Here is a 24,448-nt window from a genome sequence, read left to right as displayed (position 1 = left end):
ATAACTGGAAGGCTAACATGCAACACTCCTGCTAAGACAAGCACCACAAGGCACCAAGAGGGATCCGAATAATGGAAGTCAGCTTCCACTTCCCGAGGGCTGACAGGAGGACCTGGTCACCATCTGAGAGGAAAAGGAGCCCTGTGGAGCCAAAAACATCTTTGCAAAACCAAAACTTAACTCTCATACCAATGCCAGATTTCTAACAATTTTATCCTTCTAGACTATCACATTATCTTTGTTTTAATTTTTTAGTCTTACATAAATTTTATTACTGTAAAATACTGTAAATTTTAAGGAAAATGCAATATACATGAAAGTAGTGAATCATCTAGGTGTATCCTGTGAAATTTAATGCGGGAAGATGTAACATAGATTCTGCCTCCAAAGGAATACAAGATATGCATACAATAAAAGTTAGATAATATAAACCAAATGCTTACAACCAGGGGGACCAACTCATCCTGGTTTCCTAAAGACTTTCCCAGTTTTTAGCACTGGAAATTCTGCTTTCCAGGAACCCCCTTAAGTCTTGGGCAAATTGGGGTGGCCAGCTTCCCTATTTACAATGTGTTAGGCCCTCTTAGCAAGTCACATGCTCTAGGTTGGTATAATCCTCACAATAATCCCCGTTTTACAGATGGAAAATCTGAAGGTTAACAAGATTAAGTAACATGGTCAATCATATCACAGGTAGGTAGGGGGCAGGATTTAAATGCCAACAGTGTGACTCCAGATCCAAACTCTTAAGCATACTAAACCAAAATGACAATAGAAGAAATGATACGATGGTATAAGATTAATTTTTCAATTATTTGAATTCAGAACAGTGAAAGAGCACTATGTTCTGGAGAGCAGAGAAGCTTCTAGGAGTAATGAGGATCTGGTCTGAAGTATAAAGAGTAGGTAGTCCACCATTCCTGCTGTCAGGGCAGACAGAAGTGAGAGCCAAAGAAAATCAGTTAGTTTGAATGCCTGGAGAGATGTGCAAGTCAGGTTTGTAATCCTCAGAGGTTTCTCTATTTGTCATCGACTTTTTGAGGTAAACTTTGGGGAACAAAGTTTATGTGTATGTGGTTCAGGAGGGGTGCTAGAATATCTCTGAAAGAAAGTATAGTGAGAACAGTTCATTTTTGGGAAAGCAAACTCAAATCACATAAAATAGCATCACTTCTGAGCAATGGTTTTTAGATTTCTTTTCAGAGTCATCTTGGTAACTGACAAGTCTCAGGAATGTGTAAGTGTGTGTGTGCATGCATGTGCATGTGTGTGTGTGTAATATTTGTTTCTTCTTCCTTTCCCATTGCTAACAACACCTTACTTTATGCAGGGCAATGAACGTTCAGTCACCTTATCCTACATGAATAATTTTAATTCTATGTTCAACATCACCTCTCCTAAAGTGAGTTCAGCCACTTTCCCACTGAGCAATGAGGACTCTCGTAATGATGGCATCCAACAATCTTCAAAACCATTCTGTAAAGCACCGCCTAAAAGCTGCTACTCCCCCAATTCAGTACACTGCCATTCTAAGAATGGACATTCTAAGAACTTAGTTGAAAATGTAATTAAACTCAGGAGATTATTTAACTATTTTCTTCCCTAAATTTAAATAATATGATTTATAACACTGCTTAAATAAAATATAAATTGAATATTTAAAGATTCCTTATCACTTGTTAATTGAAAAAGCAAATACACACACACACAATTATGTACTTTTTAGAACTACACATACACATTACATCTGACCCTTTGCTCAGATACTTGGCTTAGTTGTCTCAAGTAAAAACTTTTAAGATATTGTTTTGAGGACTCTTCAGTTCCAAAATGAAGAATACAACTTTAGTTATATTTTAAATTACCTGCCAGTAAAACTTGATTAGTCTCACAAGCCCAGCAAAACAGTAGTTTTTTTCTGTAGAAAAAAATAAGTCTTTGAATGTTCTCTGACAGAACTAAGTAAGACATAATATGGTTTAAATAGAACTAGAGAGCTTTAGATTTTAAAATTTCTGCTATCTTGTTTCAGAATAATATAGCTGTGATGGTTAAGGTTGTAGCTCAACTTGGCTGGGCCACGCTTCTCAGCAGTTTGGCAGTCTATGATGTTGTGATCACTTCCATGATGAGATGTGATATAATGTGATCACCTCCATGATGCAATCTACTGTGAGTAGCTACTCAGTTGAAAAGGAGTTTCCTTGGGCATGTGGCCTGCATCGAATATAAGTGGACTTTCTGGCAAGGCTTGTGGGCTACTGCTCACTCTGGATCCTGCAGCTGGCTCCTGTTCATCTGACCTCCAGTTCTTGGGACTTGAGCTAGTAGCTTATCTGCGGTTTTGCCTGCCGCTCTTGGGATTCGTTGATCTTCTCAGCCTGTGAGCAAGAGCTCTGCTTTCTGGCCTGTTGATCTTGGGTTCCCCAGTCCCCGCAGCCACATGAATCAGGAGGAGCCTCCAGCCTGACCCACGGACTTGGGACGTTCCAGCCTCTACAGCTGCATGAGCCATTTCCTTGATATAAATCTCTCTATATATCTATTTATAAGTTTTACTGGTTTTGCTTCTCTAGAAAAACCAGCCTAAGACAATAGCCAATTTACTCTTACATTTAGATTTGGATTTCAGCTTGCATATTTCTTTCCTATATTTGTTTCTCATTTTTAGCTACCTAATCAGGGTAAACTTCCCAAACTATAACTATAATCAAAACCACAAATATAAGCAGGGAAATGGAAATAATTTCCGCCCCAAATTACAGAGTCTTTAATGGTATTCTAATGGCACAAAATCCATATGGTATATATCTGTGTGTGCACACACATGCTATCTCCCAAAACAAAACAAAAAAAAACATAAAGGAATGTATGGAGTTTCATAACAAGAACTACATCATTTTGGACAGTTCTTTGATAAAATGAAAGCAATGAAGAACTTAAGAATGCCAGGCAAACAGGGATGGGGTTTCCATTTATGTAAACTGTATCACTGAGACTAGCTTTTTGACATTATTATGGCATGACTAAAAAGTCAATTCACAGCAAATGCCAATTTTCCTTGGTGTGTGCTACTGCCAATGTTGCATAAATCAATTGTTGTATAAATTAATTTATTGAAGACTTAAAATTGGACTGTGCATTTGGTTTTTTTTGTACACTAATCAATTCAAATACTGACTCTTAGGGAATATTATCAATCCACGAGGAGTTTCCAGATATAGTTTCACACTAGTTACCCTGAGTGATGAACCACACTAAATATCATATATAGACACACCTCAGTATTGATTACATTTCTGAATGAGCAGGTCTATTTTTTCACCAAACAGACATACATAAAACCGACTCAGTGTGTCCCTGACATTATTTGAAGATAGGGAAATGTGTAAGAATGAATGTAAATGATTGCCTGGGTCTCACAGAGTCCAAGCTCAAATTCAAGGTGAGTGGCGGGGGCTGGAGGAACAGGCAGGATAAAGAGTCACAGGTAGGGAAGTCAGCAACAGCTTATTGTGATCAAAGGTACACAATTATAAGGACATCTAGATAGGATCTGGTGCCAGCTTGACAATTAGACAAACAAGTTCAGTATACACAGTCAGCTATATTGGTGCAAGATAAAGATCAAGAAACAGAACATCTGAAAAATTGGCAGATCATTAATATGTGGGGGTGGGGGAGATATTAGGCAATATGGGGTAGGGAATTGGGAAATGTCTGTTAAATTACTAAAACTTGGTAATAGTATTAAATCTATTAGTGTTTAATTTGATTTCAGGATTCCAGTATAATAATGATACTTATTACATATATTTTGAAAGCAGTTATCTTAGAAGTATCACTGTGAATTAGCATTGTAACCTATGTTTATGACAAAGCCTGACTCAGCTAATGTCCTCATAGAGTAGATATGAAGTATAAGAATGATTCTGAGGTTTCTGCCTGAGTATTAGGGTGAAATGATCACGTCATCATCTGAGACTGTGAACACGAAGTCTAGAATGGGTTTGTTTGGTTTCTGGGGGGAAGATAAGAAATAAAATTTTGGTTTTAAACACGTAAGGTTTGAGATGCCTATTAAACATCCAGCAGTTGTGTATTCTGTCTGGAATCTGGGAGTCCTTAGAATAGGAAGTTGCTTTGCTTTTGGTGTTTCTGCTCCTCTACACAAATGACAAATGTCAACAATAAGAGAGGCTGTGACATTTGAAATAAAAATCCACAATGCTGTCTCTACACCGTGTCCTCATTCACCCTTTGAGAGGACTGCTAATCCTGGTTTTTCAAGACCCAATGAGTCAATTCCCTTTGTAGGATCTAAGTCATCCAGTGCAGACTGGGTGCTCAGACAAGCTCCCAGAGTGGATTACATCTCCAAGGCAGAGATCCAATTTACCTATCAGTCTAGGAAGCTGGTCCTCTAAATAACCTCTAAAGCTCTTCTGCAGGATAATGCCCAAGGAAAGTGTCATGGAATTATATTCACTTGATCTCTGTCTCTGAAGAGACTGTGGCTCAGCACTGCCCACACTCTGGTTCTGGTTGTCTCCTTCAACCCACCTTCTAGACAACCAAAGCCCCTCAGCTCAAGATGTGCAAACTACACCAAGTTCCCAAATGTGCTATATTCTCGCATATGCTACTTTTCTGCCTAAAACACTCCTTTCCCTTTCCTCTACCTGGTTAATTCTAACCCTGTGCATTATTCCATCATAATGCCTTCCTGAGCACAATGAGTTTATTCATCTGACTCACCAATCGGAATGTGAATTCTTGGAAGACAATAACTATATCTTTTATTTTTGTGTTCCCAGCATGTCACACACATGGGAGGTGCTAAATAAATGTTTGGTAAATGAGCAGATGGAGTTAAGGATTCCTGTAAAACACCAGGGCATTTGGCTACCTAATTGGTACACTGCACTCTTGGCACTACAAACAATGTATCAAGAGTTCCGGAATGAACTAAAGCATCTCTTACAACATGAACTCCTCTGAGGACATATTACAATGGATGGAGTACTATAAGCACAGCCTGACTGGGGTTGGTTCAACTATCGCAGGATTCAGAAATTTGATTTCAGCCAGTTCAGGCAGAACTGGGCCATCTCACTAAGGTTCTTGCACAGCACAATGGCAAGTTCACAAGGTTGGAAAACTGAAAATGTCCATTCTGAAGAGTGCATCTGCTTTTCATTCCCCATCACACTCCCATGCCCTTTTCTGCTCCAGAGGAAAACAGAAACACAGAAAATATCTGAGGCCAAACTGAACGTAAGTTCAAACTGAGAAGTGTAAACACTGGGTGAGGCTGCCAACACTAGTAATAACAGAAAACTGTAAGTTAAGGGTAAAAAACAAAACAAACAAACATAAAACACAAAGTAGTGCCAGAAGGCAAAGGCATGCTGCAGACAAGTTAAGGAAAAGACAAACATAAAGATCAAAGGAAACATCACAGCAAAATAAGCAAAAACCATCAGGATTATTTCCATGAAAGGAACCGTAGGTCAAATAAAAATAAGTTAACCTAATTTAGTACCTAAAGGCAATAAAGATAATTTCAAATGATTCTATCCGAAAATCAAAAGAAAATTGGATGACGTTTAAATAAAAGCCTCCTTTATTGAATCAAAATATCACAGTAGAGATGTAAAATGAAAACCTTTTGGTAATCTAATACATCAGAGAAAGTAGACTGAAAAGTAAAGAAAGCCCAAAATAATCACGTAAGACAATGAAAATATGCAGTAATCAAAGCAAAATGGGAAAATGTCATGAGACACACATAACTAAAACAATACTAAAAACTTAAAGGAGAAGCCTAATATGTTAATGCTCATGAAAACCACATGTGAATGATGAAAATATTATACTTTTGCCTCAAGGGAATGACCTGATAGTTTAACCCTTGGTCTTAACAATCAGAATGTCCTCTAACTTGTAAGAAGGACCCAAAACTTGTGACTCCCACAACTGCACAGTCATTTAATTCATGAAGTAAAAAAGATGACCTTCAGAACACAAATGCTTTCTCATACACAGAAGGGGAAGCAAGAGAAAGAGTTTGTATTAATGTATGGCATTTAGCCTAGGAAATATAAAATATCTTAGAAAGCTTCTTGTTCTTTACCCTTCTTGTTCCAAGTGAGAAATCTGAGCCTATAAGGTTAGGTGACCTCTCTGAGCAAAAACCCATTGTTGTCGAGTTGAGTCCGACTCATAGCAACCCTATAGGGCAGAGTAGAACCGCCCCGTAGGTTTTCCAAGACTGTAAATCTTTACGGAAGCAGACTGCCACATCTTTTTCCTGTGGAGCGGCTGGTGGTTTCGAACCACCGATATTTTAGTTAGCAGTGGAGCACTTTAACCACTGTGCCACGAGGGCTCCTATCTCCCTGGGAGCCCCTCCATATAGTGAGGGTGTAGGGCTCCCTGCAGTGTTCTGCTCACAGTATTACTGTGCTGCCACACACACCACCTTTACGGTGGAAAGACAACCAAATACTACAGGTTATCTTCCTGTAGCATAACAAATCTTACCAAAGGAAAACCTAATCTAAATTTAAAGGAATCTACAAAATCTGAAAGAAAAACAGCATTCCTAAATACTTAGGAACCTTTTTTTTCTTCATCTCACCGCTAACAAGTATTGTTATAAAATTCTTTTCAATTTCTAGAATGGTATTTAAGCAAATACATATGATTGACTGTTACTGCTAAAGAGACTAAAGAGTTTCATCAAACAGCTGTCATCATCATAAAAGGTTTCTCTTTCTATGGAGTCAATCAACACCTCCTCACCAGAACCCAGCACAGACACACACATTTCAAAGGGGCTCCTAAATTTCAAAGCAACCAAGAAGTCATGCATCCCACTCTTTCCCATCCCCACCAGAAAAAAAATCCACTGGAAATGTTTCCACTTCAGGTTGTTTCTTCAGCTACGCTTTAATGTCATTGAAACATATCAAAACAAACATATAATTGTTTCCTTGCAAGTCTTCCACAACAGAAATTTTTATTTTAAAAGAATATGTATAAAAAAACAAAACAAAAACAACCAAACCCATTGCCGTCAGGTTGATTCTGACTCATAGTGAGTGACCCTATAGGACAGAGTAGAACTGCCCCACAGGGTTTCCAAGGAGCGGATGGTGGATATGAACTGCTGACCTCTTGGTCAGCAGCCATAGCTCTTAACCACTGTGCCACCAGGGCCAAAAATATGTACACTTACATATATTTACATATATGGTTCTAGTTTTTGAAATATTAATTTGGCCATTTTATTCATTCACCAAATATTTGCTGAGTGCTTATTCTAAGAGCTACAGATACAGCAGTAAATAAAATAACCAATATCTCTGCTCTCATAGAGCTTATATTCTACGGAGGCAGAGAAGACAAGGAAATAAACGAGAACAGCTGTCCTGGACTTGACACATTGGAGTTACTAAGAACGAAACTGACGACCATCTGGTTTCTCTTTTTTTTTTTTTTGGTGCATCTTATCGTTAGTAATATGTACTGCATATGATGTTGCAGTGTGTAATTTGTCAATGTTATTATTCTCAGATGTTCACAGATCAGATTTATAAAGACACTGCTAACAAAGGCCAATAATAATGAAAAATAAAAATAAAATGTATCCAACTTACATCAGAACCGACTTACAGTGGAGTCATTGGAGTGGAATCCCATGGTAAGCTAGGAACCACCTGTACATAACATAATATCTCAGATGGTGTCAAGCATTATGAAAGAAAAAAAGAAGAAGGGTAAAGGGACAGGCAGTACAGGGGGAGGGGGTGCTATTTCATCTCTGGTAGTTAGATGGGGTCTCTCTGATAAAGCAAGATCCGAGCAGAAACCTGAAGAAAGAGGGGAGACTAGGGAAGCAAATATGGGTCAGGGGGGACGGTTTCCAGGCAGGTACAACAGTATGTGCAAAGGCTCTGAGGTGGGAGTTTTCTTGGATAGTTTGGCCAGTATGGTGGGAGTGGATGAGTGTACTGAGAGTGGTAGGAAATGAGTTCAGAGAGGAAGCCAGAGCCCAGGTGGAATGAAGACCTTGCAGGTGATGGTGAGGATCTGGGTTATATCCAGAAGGGCATGGTGAGCAGCAGAGCTACATGACCTAGCTTATATTTAAAAGAATTATTCATCTGCCAGGTAGAGAACAGGTCAGGGCAGAGAAGTGGGGGTGGGGGGTCAAGATGGGGCAGGATGGCAAGGGCAGAAGCAGGAAATGAGTCTGGAGGCTACTGTGATAATGCAAGTGAGAGATGGCAGCATCTGATGGGAGGGAGGTAGCAGTGGAGATGGGGAAGAGCAGTCTGATTCTGGATATATTTTTCATGGTAGAGCTTCGACGTGGGGTGTGAGTAAAAAGACAAGAGTCGAGGGTGACTCCAAAGGTTTTGATGTCAGGAACTGGAAAGCTGCAGTCATACTTAGTGAGATGGGAAGCCTGGGAAAGGAGCACGATTTTTTCTCGGGAGGTGGGGAGTGGGAGTCGGGGGTGGTGTTAAATATACTAGGTTTGACATGTCACTAATTATTTGAATATAGACATAAGGTGACCATTGGTAGAATGTGCTCTGTTTCACTTAAAATAAATGAAATGAGGAGCACATTCCCATGTATCTTAAAATCTTCTCAAATTAACATCAGATATCTTTTCGGCATACCACTGATTGTGTTACAAAACTTCTTGGTACATCTTTAACCATTTTTGCTTCATACCTCAGTATCTGTTTTTTTAAATAACAAATGTCACTAAAGACAGAGCACCTTGACAAGTAGCAGTGACTGTGAGTGAAAGAGGTTAATAAATGCCCCAAAGAGTCAGCTTTTTCTTATAAGGCATTATTTGAGACATTAAGACATCCTTTTCTGCCAAAAATCTCTCCCTGCCATCTTCTGTGGAATCTGAAGTTCCTCCATTTTAAAAAATATAATCATTCCTTCTTAATCAGTGTTACTCAAATTCTAGTATCAATGCAAAGATATTATATATGCCATCTCATTGGAGACATTTTCTCATTCAGTTTGGCACAGTATAGGGTCCTCTTGCTAGAAATAACTAGAAAACAGAAGGAGCTGTGGCCTGAGAAGAGAAACGGGATAAACTACCAGAAGTGCGTTTTTATAACGCAGCCTTGGAGGAGAGAATGGAATCTGAGAAAAGTGAACCTGGACCTTGTTTGCTGGTGCAAAGGGAGTGCACCATTGTCCTCCTCTACACATATCATCCAAGACCTTATCATCAACATGCTGATGACTTCCAACTTATCTCCAGCACAGCCTTCTCCCCTGAACTCTGCCTATTTGATACTTCCATTTAAACGTCTCAATGACATACCATTCCAGTGTCTCTCTTCTATTAGGAACATTTTTCTCCAAAGTCCCCTTGGCCTAGTTAGTTTCCATTTAGTATTCACATCTCAGCTTGAAAAGTCTCTTCCTTGGGGAAGCCTTCCCTGTCATCAATACCGGATGCAATTCCCCACTTACACATCTTGTAGCTCCCATTCTCTGTCCACATAGCACTTACTTTGTTCATAATTATATATTACTTGTGCAAGTATGTTTAATGCCAGCGTCTCCACCAGACTCTAAGCCCCTTACAGAGGACAAGTGTCTCTTTCGCTTGCTGCTGTCTACATTGTCCAGACCCAAGCTCATGCCTAGTACACAAAGAGCACTCAATAGACATTTGGTGAATAAGTGAATGAATGTGGCATTGATGTGAAGTAAAAGGGTCATTGCTGGAGCAAAGTTTCTATAGTACACTGCATTTGGGAGGGAGCAGGTGGAGTTGAGAGAGTCAACTCCAGTACCCTGAACTGAGTGAAGGTAAATACAGTTGATCAAATGTCCTTGTATTTGCTATGGGTTTTATTTAACTCATCAAACATCAACATTATTCTGTACCTCTAGAATCAACGCGGCCACTAAAGGGAGAAATCAATAACCTTGAATTAAAAAAAAAAAAATGAGGTCACTGAACTCTTTGTTAGAGACTAAGACACAGCCGGGGTGGGAGGTGGGGGGGTGGTCTCCTCCTGTGTATTTTATCTGCAATCAAGCAAAATTAGTTTACAAGAATTTCATAAGCTTTCTGCCAAGCTAAGGCCAGTCGGAATTTATAATTTAAGATGTATAAAATGTAATTGATTATATTCTCATTAGTGTTTCATTTTAATGAATGAAAAATAAACAATCACACAAGCTTTCACAGGTTCACTCATATCCTCAATCATATTACTTTTTTTTTTATTTGAGGTGTTAACTCTTCAACCTCAGAATTTCCTGCCTTAGGAATTTCAGCAATATGACTTTTGCTGTTGAAAAGAAAATTCAGTATTCCTTTTGTTCTTCCGTGCTTCAGGCCTCTCTCTTCCCTCCCTGCTGCATTAAAATGTAACTGCGGTGGATGGAGAAACACCTCAGGCCTTAGCAGTTAGTAACAGCTTTATCAGCAGGATTAGTCTAACATTTGAAAAAATTTCTCCAAAAGTTCTTGACCTAATCCACCATCCTGGATGCAGAAAACAGGAGGAAGAGGAGGAGAAGGGTAGATATATAAAATATAGAGAAGATTGTTAACAATCAACAGTATTTTCCATTAAAAAAAAATATATCCCAAGTATTAGACTCCATTTACTTTTGGCAAGAGCTAACTCTGGCTCCAAATGTATATTAATATTTAAACACACACAAATTCATATCAACCTCTTATCTACCACAAATATTATGGTAAGACTGATTTACCTTAATAGAAATCAGATATAAACTACACACAGTACCCAAGTGTTCACTACAGCTGTGTATATCCATTTCATACAACTCTCGTGAAACCCACTCATGAAGCAAACCTCAAGGCCCTTTGTTATTAAACATCTATTTGCAGTAATAGTAGTAAAGTAAGACTGCGATAAAAGCATGCACAAATACAAATTAGTAATTTAAAAAACGAAGACTCGTAAGTTTTTAAACTTAATTTAAAATATTCAAATACATCCAAACCAAATGTTGATGCAAAGGTGAAGAATGTGTTAGAGACATTCCTGTGTCACATGTGAAAATCAATCAATTTTCTTAGAAACTGGTTAACGTTTGATACCTCCTTCATCAGACGGTCTTGTTACCTCACTGCAGCATGAAAAGCTAGGGTAGATCTCGGATATTTCCGACTTGTCATCTCCCAGACCTGCACCAAAAGTACTGCCGGAATAAGAGCGAGACCGGTGTCGCCTATAGTGACTTGCCTTTTCTAGATCAGAGGGAAAATATTCATATTTGTAATAAAACGACTGAGGAACAGAAAGAAAAATTATTTAAAGGCTTAATGGCGAAGAAAAACAATCCCTTATTAGGATCACCCAAAACCTCAGCTATTTTCAGATTCTAGTCACCTACTCCCAAACTTCAGCTAAATTGTATCAGCTACATAAATGGCTTAAAGATCACTCATACTCATTTTTTAATATAGATTTTAAAGGAGAATGAGGAACAGGCAATTGACAATTTTTCCTAAGAACTAAGAAAACACTGGCAAACTAATAAATTTCTATCAAACAAAAGTCTGGTTTATAAATAATTGCTTTAAAGTATAATATCACCAGGTATACAGCATTTGTTGCTTTATTTTTAGAAAACTAAATGAGGCAGTTTGGCTGAGTATGTGGATCAAATTGACTAGAAAAGAATTAGCATCCTTACTTTGCCTTGGGCTTTCAATTTGATTAATGTCAACAATTAAATCTAGAGTAGAAATCAGGGGTGGAGCAACACCTGAATGAAATGATGTATCTAGTTAGATTGCTTAAAATAATTACACAACTGTCAAAGCTTTAGTTTGCTAAACCTGGTCTGCAAGTCTGAAACGTCAAATCATGCTATCATTATACTTAAATATCCAAGCCATTCGTTTTTTGCCTTTAATTATAAACATTCAGTCTAAATGGAAAGTCAAATAAACTTCCTATTTAAACTATTTCTTTTACATTATATAAAACTCATTGATAAATATTTAGAATACTTGAAAGTCTATTTAAAGACATTCATGATGCTATACAGAAAGCCTCTCTACTAATCTATATGTAATTCTTTAAATCTACCTTGAAAATGTAGCAGTGCATTTCATGAAACAATCTCTTTTATGTCTCAGCAACTTTGTACAATCAAAATAACTGCATTTGTAAACCCAGAAACTCTATAAAATCATATTCACTAATAAAAAGCAGTTATGAGTAAGCTCTAGACACCTTTATAAATTAATCTAGGACAAACTAATCTAGAATATATTAAAAAGTCCCTTTGGGCATTTTATTTTCATAAATGATTAATGGCACTTTGAAGTAGCATAACACTTTTTGGTTTCTCAGTTTCTCAAGTTTAAAATTTCTGTTATGCAGCTGGCACCATAAACTTCTACAGTCCACAGTAGCTTCCCTTTCAGGACAAAACCATGTAGATGGGAGAAATTCAAAATGTAAGGAATACCAGAGAGCATATGCAGACTTCTAGACTGAATATTATCTTCCAGGGGATCAAGGTCGAAGACAGAGCCAGGATCTGTGCGCCAAACTTTGAGGTCTTTTACCAAAAGAAAGAAATCAACAAATCAAGAACAAATTTTTTAAGAAGGTCAGCACCAAAGAGAGTCAAGCAAAAGTCTAGAAAGGGATGTACGTAAAACGCAAACATATAATAAGCAAGCCCTGTTTTGCAGACTTCAGAGGAGAACTAAAAAGGATGTTCACTTTCACAAGTATTTGTTAAGAAAACTTCATAATTAAATTTCAGCTGCCTGGTTTACTGACCTTTTACAGCCTTTCTGGAATACCTGTGACCCCACCACACAGCACACGGGCACTTGGGGCGACTCTGTGTCCCAAATCACTCTTATTCTCCACTCACTGAGACGGGTAAATGTCTGACTAAAATACATGATTAAGAGCGTTTGAGTAAGTCATAGAATGACTGAGGAGTTTCTGTCTGAGAAAACAAAACAAAACTTCTGTCCTATAACAGAAACAAATGTTTGAAATGTAGGCAAGGGGCAAACCCAGTTTCCATTCTGAGTGTAATACATCTGTGAGTGCAAGTAATCCATATAAGATACACTTATTGGAAGAGCGCTATGAGCAAGGTACTGGGCACTCAATGGAGCACAGGTTAGTTCACTGCTATCGTCAATGATCAGACTGTGCAAACCAGTTTATTCTTCTCCTATTGTAGTTGGAGGCAAAATCCAAATCTAACAGCTGCTGAGTTTACTAGTGTCTCCAACTAATGGTTATCAGATCCTAAAATGATTGGTGTGATGGTGTTCCAACAACTGGAAAATAAGAACCTAATGATAGAATGTGGCAGAAACTGAGCAGGAGTAAAACCAATAAATTAGTAAACTGAAACTAGACATTTGTTTGTCTGTTTATAATTAATAGTATAAAGAGCTTACCGCATACCAGGCGTTGTTTGAAGTTATAACATAACTCATTTAAACTTCATAATATATTAAAAATAGGCACTATTATTATCCCTATTGCAGAGATGAAACAGAGGCACACAATGATTATTAAGTAACTTGGCCAAAGTTAAAAAAAAAAAAAACCATTCCCATTGAGTAGATTCTGACTCATAGTGACCCTACAGGACAGAGTAGAACTGCCCCATAGGGTTTCCAGGGAGTGGCTGGTGGATTTGAACTGCCAACCTTTTGGTCAGCAGCCAAGTTTCTTAATCACTATGCCACCAGGGCTCACAACTAATAAATGGCAGAGCCTCCAAAAAAAGTATATACAGTACAAATTGGCTTAGTCTGAATTACTCATAAAAATCTCTAAACCTGCATTTCCATGCCTGGTACAGGACCTGGCTCACTGGAGGGTTTAATGTTTGTTGAATGTACTACATTTTGTTGTTTCATAGGCAAGTCCTCAGTGGAAAACACTTTCCCCCAATAAGAAGAAATAATCCGACTTTAGGATTTCCTAGTAAGTGAATAATTTATTATACATCTTATATATATATATATATTTAATCTATCTCAAAAGATTGTAAGCACTGAATTCTGAAGCCCAAAATCTAGACAATCTCACGGTGCTTAGCCAGGATCTCACTGTCACTCCTGCTGCCTAGTTTAGAGTACGAGCCTGGGGTAAGCTGTGCAGACTTTAGCAGTTCCACCCTAGTGGGACCCCCTATGCTATCACTCACAAGGCAAAGCAATGAAACTCTAAGTTTGTGTTACTTTCAGTGAAAACGTCACAATTCATCCATCTAACTTAATGTGATCCTTTTAAACAAATCACCTTGGGAAGATTAGCAAAGCTACCAATTGCCTACAAATATGTTTGGAATCCCTCGTTGGAATACTTTTGGAGTCACTTTAGGAATCACTCAAGTAACTTAAGGAATCACTCAAGTAACTTAGTGCACTGACGTAAGTACACTTATTTTGTACTAAGATATTACCCTGTCAAACCCATACTCTCCTCACTCAACTCACCTCTAAATGACCTCTCACTGTGTCCAAAAATGAAGTTCTTATCTTTGAAGATGAACATAAGCTAGCATTGAGATAATTGAGAGGTATATACCACAGTTACCAAAAATATTCTTTAACTGAACTAGCTACAAAATTTTAGTGGTTAACTGCTCTGAGGAAGACAACAGTCATTTGGAAGTATGAATTATTGATTATATATTGAAAAATCAATAACTTTCCTTTCTAGCCCTACCTTAAGCTTCTTTTAACATTCATTATGATCCTTGCTGATAGCCCGGCCACCATTCAACACTATCCTCCTAAGATTTCCAACAACTGACTATAAGGAACTTAGAGATAGCAGGAATGGAAGGCTGCTCTCTAAGTTATGGGATGTTCAAACAGCTCTCAATTATTTCAGTCCAGAAATAATACTCAAGAAAATATAAGCTACTCATATTGCGGAGTATCAGCAGAATCCCGCTGGCAAGTCTATTTGCGGTAAAAGGAACTAAACATAACATGGTTATTTCTGTTACTCATGCACACAATTTCTGCAGTACAAGCACACTGATCAAGTACAGGAGCTAAAGGAAAACAAAATAATCGTTCAACCATTGTTAGCACCCGTGTCTGATATGTAGGCTGGCTCGTTTGTTTAACAAGTGAGAACGTCCATGAGACCAGGAAACTATGAAAGACAGAGAATGTACAATAATAGAAAGGATTTGCAACGATGCCTGCTGAATGCTATGAATCCCATTCAATCTATTACAAACAACAGCACAGTAACTGTGGTCTATTTTAAATGAGGCATCTTGTCAAGCATTGATGAGGAGTCAAATGAATAAGGATGCTAATTCTAAAGCAAGGGCAAGCATAACCTTCCTGATGATGCATAGGTGCCACGAGGATGGTCAGCTTACCAACGATAATGCCAGGTCTCCTATCCATCTCCACGATGTGAGGGTGGACGCCCTTGTAGGCAGCATCACTGACAACCTGGGTGTTCTTTCGCACTCGCTCAGTCACAGGGTCATCCACAACAGGAGTAAAGCCCCTTCCTTTTGTCTTTTCAAAATCTTCATGATACTTTACCTGGAAAAGGAAGAACAGTATTAACTCAAACTGAAATTTCCTAATTGTTTTCATGTTCTGAAATAGGATTAGGGAGACAGTCGCCCAACTCCATAATATTTCACATTCAGAAGTGAAAGGTGGCATTCCACTAGCTGCATGGAGATTATATACATCGTTTCCAATTATTCCAAACATAATGTCAGAAACTTCAGCTTCCTTCCTTGCATCAGAAATCAAATGCTGGTATTTTCACAACATTCTTAATCATTATGGTAATTTTTTACAGTTTCTAAGAGTCTCTTTTAAATATGTATAAACCTGTACATCAGTCAGAAGTTTTAAAAGGTACAATTTTTTAATCCCAGTTACTTCCAAAAATATAATACATTAATTTTAAATCAATTTCCTATCTCTTAACTTTTAATATGCAATAAAATGATAAACTACAATTATTTCAAGAAAAGTGTTACTTAAAAATTATATTGAGAGTCACATATAATCAATTAAATATACTCCAAAATATATATTTTTCATGTTCTGAAATTGGCTTAGGGTGATGGTTGCTCAACTCTATAAGTATACTAGAAACCAATGAATTATATATTTCACATAGATGAACTTTACGGCAGGAAAATCATATCTCAATAAAGCTATTAAAAATACATTTTGCATATTCTTTGCAACATGCAAACACACCAAACTCCATCTTAAAATTAACTGGGAAGAAGTCCAGGCAAATGTCTTTCACAAAATGCATTCATAGTAGTCATGTTAGAAATAAAAACACACACAAAAAAATCAGTGAGAAAAATGATTTTATTAGACTCAATACTTTCATACGTTTCAGTGTGATCAGAGAGTCCCACCAAAAGGACTGGCCCATCGCATCTCCACGCTTTGTTAGTCATCCAGATTAATAGTGAGCTAATGCTGTGGAACACTGGTCGTGCTGTTTCTTAGTATGTTTTAGTCATGAGAAGAATGATCTGGTTGTACCCTACCATTGAAATATGGTTTTGTGCTTCTCTAACATGCCTCAGACCAGGTGTATCTAAAAGCAGACTTGGTCTACCTTTCATCTGTTTATGGTCCTGGGTATATTTTACCTGCAAAGTAAATAGGAGAACATATTTATAACAAGACAATTATAATATAAAACATTACACAACTTTTTCAAGATTACTGGTTGGGGGGGTGTTATGGAACATATGCAACACACTTTAAATTATTTCCTGGCTAACTTGTTTGGTAAATTAGATTTTGCTCTAGAATTAAAAAAATCAGTTGCCATCAAGTCACTTCTGACTCAGGGTGACTTCACGTGTGTCAGAGAGTTTTCAATGACTGATTTTTTTGGAAGTAGATCAGGAGGCCTTACTTCCGAAGCACACCTGGTTGGACCCCTAACCTCCAATCTTTCAGTTTATAACCAAGCACATTAACCACCTGCACCACTCAGAGACTCCTTGTTCTACAATAAAATAATAAAGGACACAACATTTTTGATAGTCCAAAATTTTCAGCTTTTATTCTTAGGCTTCTAAAGCTTAAAAAAAAAAAAAAAAAAGATAGATAAAACCACTTGCCGAGCTAATATTTTCTTGATTCTTCTTTACTCTTTCCATTTCAGGAGTTATACTTAAAGCAGTGGCTCTGCCCAGCTGACCTTTATAATAAACCTATCATTTTAGAGAACAAAAGATAGAGCACTATGTATCAATTCAACAAAATAAGAGTCTCATAGTATTTGTTTTAAAGGGTTAACCAAGGAAGGTAAACAGGGGGTGAGGGGAGGAGGGAGATACTATCTGAGCTCTAGTCATACTTAAGAATGTTTGCATCTTAAAAATCAACCTAGGGATGGGAAGCCTAGGGGCCAGTGAGTTGAAGATAATGGTGATGGAATAATTTAGAAAAGGACCGTGAGAATAGCAGCACAACTGGAAGAATGTAATCAATGTCACTGAATTGTACATGTAGAAATTTTTGAAATGGTGTATCTTTGGCTATGTATATTTTCACCAAAAAAAAAAGAGTGAGAAGGGTCAGGGTTGACATGTCGTGGGGTTGTTAACCAATGTCATAAAACAATATGTGTACTGACTGTTTAATGAGAAACTATTTCTTCTGCAAACGTTCATCTAAAGTACAATAAAAAAAAATTTAAAGAAAAGAATCAACCTATGTAAATTTATTCAATAGAAATGTGTATGTATCCAAATTACTGTGAATGTACTAAAATATATGAATACACTATCAATAAAGCTATTTATTTTCCAGTTGCCATTGAGTCAATTCTGACTCATGGCTACCCCATGTGTTTTAGAATAGAAATGCACATAGGTTTTTCAATGGCTATGAATTTTTGGAAGTAGACTGCCAAGCCTTCCTATCGAGGCATCCTCTGGGTAGATTCCAACCACCAATCTTTCAGTAAGTAGCCGAGTGCTTAACGATTTGTGCCACCCAGGGATTCCTAATAAAGCTATAATAAGCATTAAATCACAAACGGCCATACTTAGAAAGAATTTTGATAGGAAATTTCTTCCTGGATATTACTTAGAGGTACTCCTGCTCATATAGAATGTTACAGTTCTATAGTGGTTTCTTGGTAATTAAATATGGCAGAAATTTGTTAAAGATGCATTTAAATAGGTTATCACAGACATGCAAAAAAAGGCCAGCATGCTTCCCAATACCTGATTCCTTCTCTGCAATCACCATGTCCTTTTTTATGCATAAAAGAGTCATGTCAAGTGTGACGCTAAATATATCGGGAAAAGATGAGCATCTACGTCTCCAAAATATAGTTGTTAGGAAAAGCACCAAACAATAAACTGCTTTTGCTTCATAATCTGGTCAAATGACTTTAAAGGTCTGACCAATAAAAGATTTCTTTCAACTTAAAAGATTTCCAAATTTCCTCTTCCGAAGAAGCCAATCTATATGCTAATGACTTCGAAAACGATTCTCACAGTGAACTACATCCATGGATTACATAAACAGAGGGAAGTTAGAGCAGGCCAGGAGTTGGTGGCTAAGTAAAAACTGCCAGTCCCTTATCAAGTACTCCTAAAATGGGCTTGTCCCTTATGATTTACTCAGTCATGCACACTTTGTAATTTATCCTTGGACATCATCCAAAAATATAGCAATAATAGCTGGGATTACGGAGGTGGGGTGGGGAGAGGCTAGAGAACAAGAACACATATAGGTAGAAAGAGACTGGAAAAGCTTATTTGCAAGGCCAAGATGCCAGATGCCACTGCTGCCTCCCTTTGGGGAACCACAGCAACTACACCCATGAAGACAACAAAAAAACAAACCAAACCCGCTGCCATCAGGTTGACTGCGACTCACAGCCACCCTATAGGAGAGAGTAGAACTGCCCCATAGGGTTTCCAAGGAGCGGCTGGTGAATTTGAACTGCCGACCTTCTGGTTAGCAGCCAAGCTCTTAACCACTGCACCACCAGGGCTCCTTGAAGAGGGATACACAATAACTTCTAGAAAGAAATCATACGTGCATTCAAGTGGAAACTCTAAAGTGGGGAACGCCTGACTATATGCACAATACCTAAGATCCCGAGCCTTTCAAATAAACTGTTAGTTAACTGACAGCAGAATATCAACACAAAGTTATGAAAATGTTGTAAATTCATGTTGACAATATATTTGATATCATAAGAAAAAAGTTACTGAGAAGATCACACATTGCTGATATTCTTCTGGTTTTCTTTAACTCTCTTCAGCTCTGGTGGGTCAGAAATGGCAGTTGCCTGTTTAATCTCTCCTTTGTATTTTACCTACGGAGGATAAATAAGAATTTTAATAGAGAGTAGAATGAATCCCACCTACGTATCACAAAGGATGAACCTCAAAATTAACCATATCTTTGACACATTTGTTTCACAGTAGGTATGGATCAACCTCCTGAAGGTGGGCACACTGTTCCAAAGTATCTACAGCTGATTCTAACTCATTCAACTCAGCAACCACAAAGCGTTGGTTGTGCTTCTTAAAAATGAGTTTTCAATAAATACTTTAGTGTTCAATATAAAAACCAACTGCAAAGTCCTCAAATAAAAGTAATGGAAATACAAGGAAGCAAATTATAAAAGAAACTCCAGAGTGAAGTCATTAAAGAGAACAATCGTGAAGTCATTGTGGCCTCCTCAGAAGGTCATTTATTCTCTTTCTGATCCTGGAGCTTCCACCTTTCAAAAGAAGCTAAAGATTCCCAATTCCTACCACCTTCCAGAGATATTATGAGGACAAAACAATATTGAGCCTGAATTTCTCCTCCACCTGAGAAACCTCGCTCTTAAATTGTGAAGTCTTTCAAAATTACTAGATTTAGAAGAAGAGGTTATTGTTTATATTGATAAAAGTTCCATAAAAGGGTCACAAAACAGAAGAAATAACTATCTGAAGGCACTTTTGCAAAGGATTCCTGGATTTCAGGAGGGCTAGGTTCAAATCCCGGCTCTACTCTTACCAGCCGTGGTCCCTAGGCATGTCCCATGACCTCCCTAAGTCTTATTTTCCACATCTACAAAGCTGAGAAATGAACAACGCTGACTCATGGGTTCACATAAAGCATTTACCCCAAGATCTAGCACACAATATAACCAATTCTGACTCATGGTGACCCCGTATGTGTCACAGTAGAACTGTGCTCCATAGGGTTTTCAATGGCTGATTTTTCAGAAGTAGATCACCAAAGTACCTCTGGATAGACTCGAACTTTCAACCTCTTGGTAATAGGCAAGCACATTAACTGTCTGCCCACTCAGGGACTCCTTGCACACAGTGTAGGTGCCTCATAATTGTTAACGGTTATTGCTTTTAGTAGCAATATATTATAGGAGAACTGAATAATGCTTTCCATTTTATTTATAAAGTTCCCTGCCCTGACACTGTGTCTGGTATGACTCAAGTCATACCAGCTCTTCTCTTGTCCTAGTCCAACATACAAATTTTTCTTTGATTGGACAAGTCTCTTGTCAGATTGACAAAAGACCCACTAATCCTCAGAGCCTTCCCTGGATGTACCTGCACAGATTCACCAATTAAACTATGAGGTCCCTGAAGGCAGGAATTGTGTCATATCCATCTCTGTGTACCAGTGCCCAGAACAATGCCTGGCACAGGGAGGATGTTTAAGAAGATTTTCTGACTAAAAAAACATGACTAATTATAGCAACACAGTCCCAAATTCCCAGGTTCACGTGAAAGGGCCACAGTTCATGTCTTCTGATATGTGAACATGAAATGGAGTATCCAAACATACAGAGGGTTTAAAGCTTTTGAGAGAGCATTTTTAAGAATAAATACACACAATGTCTGATAGTACAAGGGAAAACAGAAACAACTTGCCGTGCTCAGCTGCTCCTGGTTCTTCCGCACCCTCTCTATTTCTGGTGTCATACTTACTGGAGTTGCCTTGTAGTGCTGCTCTTTATACTGAAGCTAGGAGACAAGGTACAAGAGAGTTTGGGGCTAAGAGAAATAAATGTGTACAATTCACCAGAACAAATTGAAAGAAATATCACCTGGCTACAGAGCATTCATTATATAAAATTTTCATTAGGCTTACATACTTAAAAAATATATTTTGCTAATATACTGCATCATCTTAATGTGCCCAGCTTCTAAGCTTTTTCTTTTCCAGATGTTTTAAATGACACCTTTAGTTGATAGTCTTCCAATTGTATTATTTATTGGTGGCCCCCCTTGGTTTGATCTAATCAGTAATAAATTCTCCCTTCTGTGAATTCATTTCTTCATAGCACTAAAGCAACATTCGTCAAATTTACTATTTTATATTTAAAAATAATAATTCCACACTCTCTTATTATTGTAAAAGAGGGTCACACAAATCTAATGCCTGCACCTTAGGTACAGATGGTCACTATACAAAGAAACCCTGAACCTCAAAGTTCCCTCCTCTACAAAGTTGCAACACTGGAAGCCCTACCTTGTGATCCAGCATTATGGAAATATTCCTGACCTACTGCAGAGAGGTGTTCATTCTTAGCTGGGTAGATGGAACTCTATCATTTGTGGTGTGCTTTCACAGCAAATCCATAATACCCCAGGAAATAAATGAACATTTAACACAGAGAAGCAGAATGGCATGTCAGTGGAGTGAATTTTTGGCAGGTAAAAGTAGTGCTAGAGGTTAAAATCCCCATTATAAGAAACTCCACAGGGAGCTTAAATTTAGCATTAGGGTTTTTTTTTTTTTTTTTTTTTTTTGCAAGAAATCACAAGGCCTATGGGGCCTGCAGATAAAATGGACTTGAGATACACACTCACAGCAGTGAATACGGGTGTGAACTTTGCTAAACCTGGAAAATAAATGGAAAAGGGCCAGGGCATATTCCGGTGTGACCTCTTTCCTTGGTGTGTGACTTTGTGTTGTGGTATGTAGTTTGAGAGTTTAGACAGATTCTTGTGAGACTGGAATGACAGAGTTAAAGTGAGGAAGGTTTCAATGCAATCTCTATTGATGCCAAGGTACAAAAAAGATAACTCTTGATAGAGATGAGAGAAGAAAGAGCTGTTGAACAGCATTACTGATGTAAAAAACTATTGTAGCCAATGTCTAGTGGATGTAAGTTTGTGGACTTAAATTTAATACGTAGACACTTCATGTTTTGCCTTCATCCATTCATAAACATGCTGAGTGCTTTGTATACAATATCTCATTTAATACTCTAATCTCTGTTCTATAGATGAGGTAACTGAAGCTTGGAGTAGTTTGTGGTTGACCAAAGATACACAGAAAGTAGGATCTGGAGCTGGAATCAAATCAACAGTTAGCCGTCAAGGTCCATGTTCTTGCCCATTACTTCAGTGTTTCCCAAATTTCTGCTATTTGCATACCACTTTCTATATGTCATACCCAGTGCTGTTACTCATAGTAGTATTTTTTCATTAAATTAATTCACTATTATTTTCAAAGAAAGTTATTTTAAAGGATTCTTATGTTTTTCCCATAACCTGAAAACCAGTAACTCTTCTTTTAAAAAAAGGCACACCTGAAAGCAATTTAATCACTTAATCTAACATCTTGAATACCATAAAGGTATAAGAACCACTTTGGGGGATACTGTGGGACTCCATGGAGCCCTGGTGGTGTAGTGGTTAACAGCTACAGCTGCTAACCAAAAGGCCAGCAGTTCAAATCCACCAGTAGCTCCTTGGAAACCCTATGGGGCAGTTCTACTTTGTCCTGTACGGTCCTTGTTGTTCTTGTTGTTTTTGTTAGTTGCCATCAAGTCAGTTATGACTCATGGCGATCTTAAGTATAACAGAACAAAACATTGCCCCGTCCTGCACCACCTTCATGATTACTGGTATATTTGCGTCCAGACTGCCTCCTTATAACATGTATCACAACTAGCTCCTATCATCATCTCCTGCCACTTTTCACCAAACACTCGACTACTAGCCGAAAGGTTGGCAGTTCAAACCCACCCAGAGATGCCTCAGAAGACAGGCCTGCTGATCTGCTTCTGAAAGCCTTGGAAACCCTGTGGAGCAGTTCTACTCTGCACACATGGGGCCACCATGAGTTGGAACCGACTCAACAACAACTAACAACAACAACAACACTCATCACACTAAACTCCCCTTTCTTGAAAGGCCTTAGATCCTGAATACATTCGGTCTGCTCTCAGGAGTGCCCTTCTTCATCTAATCTACCATAAACCTGAGTAACTCTTCAAGCTCTAACTCAGATGTTACTCTTTCTCTTTCCTCTCTCCCACTGACACTGTCGTCCTTCTCTGCATTTCCACAGCACTTTAGGGTAGGTGTTCTTACTTATTATTAAATGAGATATTGCATGCAATGTACTTAAAAAGCACAGTAAACACTCAATAGATATTAATTATTGTTATAGCACTTAAAACAACGTATAATAGTTATTTATTACTATGTGTTTCTCCTAGAAGCACTGAGATACCCACAGCCTCTAACTGTAGGGTGTATCTCACTCATCTTTGAATTCCAAGAACTAGGACAGAGTAAGCATTCAGTAAAATGTTCATTAAGTAAATCAGTGCATATGAGGCTTCAGGCTAGGTGTAATGGAGGACATAAAAGTGTGTGAAATGTTATCACTCCCTTTAAAGAATGACTCTCTTGTAATTGTATTCACTGTGATGGGATTTTACCTATAAAGATATCATTCCCTCATTATATTTGTCAACCAGTAAAATAAAATAAGAAAATACTTAAAGTAATATGATCGCACTTTGCTGATGTTTTTCTGGTTTTCTTTAACTCTCTTTAGCTCTGGAGGATCCGAAATGGCTGTTGCATGTTTAATCTCTTCTTTGTATTTCACCTGCATAATTTATAAGAATATAATGTCAGTTTTATTATGCACAAGGCTTAATAGCTAATTAAGATTCTTCATTTATAACTATTACACAATTGAATTTTTAATTCCAACATTAATTTTCCTTCAATAGGAACACGAGCTTTTATTTTATCTGATGCTTCCAGGATTCCTTCATCCTAAAGTACAAAGAAACTCGTATCTATTCACCTACCCATCACTACAGGAGTTTTTTAACTAAAATAAACAAAATTTGCTTATGAAAATAAATTGTATCACGTGGTTGATGCAAAAGACACCCTGGAAACTATCTTAAATAATATAATGATTTATTATTTTCTATCCAAAAATCAGTTTCTATGTATTAATATGTTACTTAAAATTTGCTGTGTATTGCCTGAGAGCGGCCGTCTAAGATACTCCACTGGTCTCATCCCTTCAGGAGCAAGGGAGAATGAAGAGAACAGGATACAAGGAAAAGATTAGTCCAAAGGACTAACTGTCCACAGC

At 37.8% G+C, this 24,448-nt stretch overlaps 1 protein-coding gene across 2 annotated transcripts in view; it reads right to left on the bottom strand.

Annotated features, from left to right (window-relative positions):
* Positions 1 to 24,448, bottom strand: part of NEBL (nebulette) — a 510,414-nt gene that overhangs the window by 25,213 nt on the left and 460,753 nt on the right. Inside the window, exons 22-29 of one of the 2 annotated variants that reach the window (XM_004380542.2) lie at positions 23,852 to 23,944; positions 20,965 to 21,057; positions 19,299 to 19,391; positions 17,173 to 17,265; positions 16,588 to 16,692; positions 15,433 to 15,604; positions 12,517 to 12,609; positions 11,135 to 11,284 (exon numbers count right to left, since the gene is read on the bottom strand). In XM_004380542.2, the coding sequence (XP_004380599.1) occupies positions 11,135 to 11,284; positions 12,517 to 12,609; positions 15,433 to 15,604; positions 16,588 to 16,692; positions 17,173 to 17,265; positions 19,299 to 19,391; positions 20,965 to 21,057; positions 23,852 to 23,944 (892 nt within the window). The remainder of the gene's footprint in view (positions 1 to 11,134; positions 11,285 to 12,516; positions 12,610 to 15,432; positions 15,605 to 16,587; positions 16,693 to 17,172; positions 17,266 to 19,298; positions 19,392 to 20,964; positions 21,058 to 23,851; positions 23,945 to 24,448) is intronic. The other variant, XM_023735056.1, reaches the window with a different exon arrangement.

This window comes from Trichechus manatus, unplaced genomic scaffold (assembly GCF_000243295.1).
Source record: "Trichechus manatus latirostris isolate Lorelei unplaced genomic scaffold, TriManLat1.0 scaffold00075, whole genome shotgun sequence".
NCBI lineage: Eukaryota > Metazoa > Chordata > Mammalia > Sirenia > Trichechidae > Trichechus > Trichechus manatus.
This window is presented reverse-complemented; position numbering and strand designations above follow the sequence as displayed.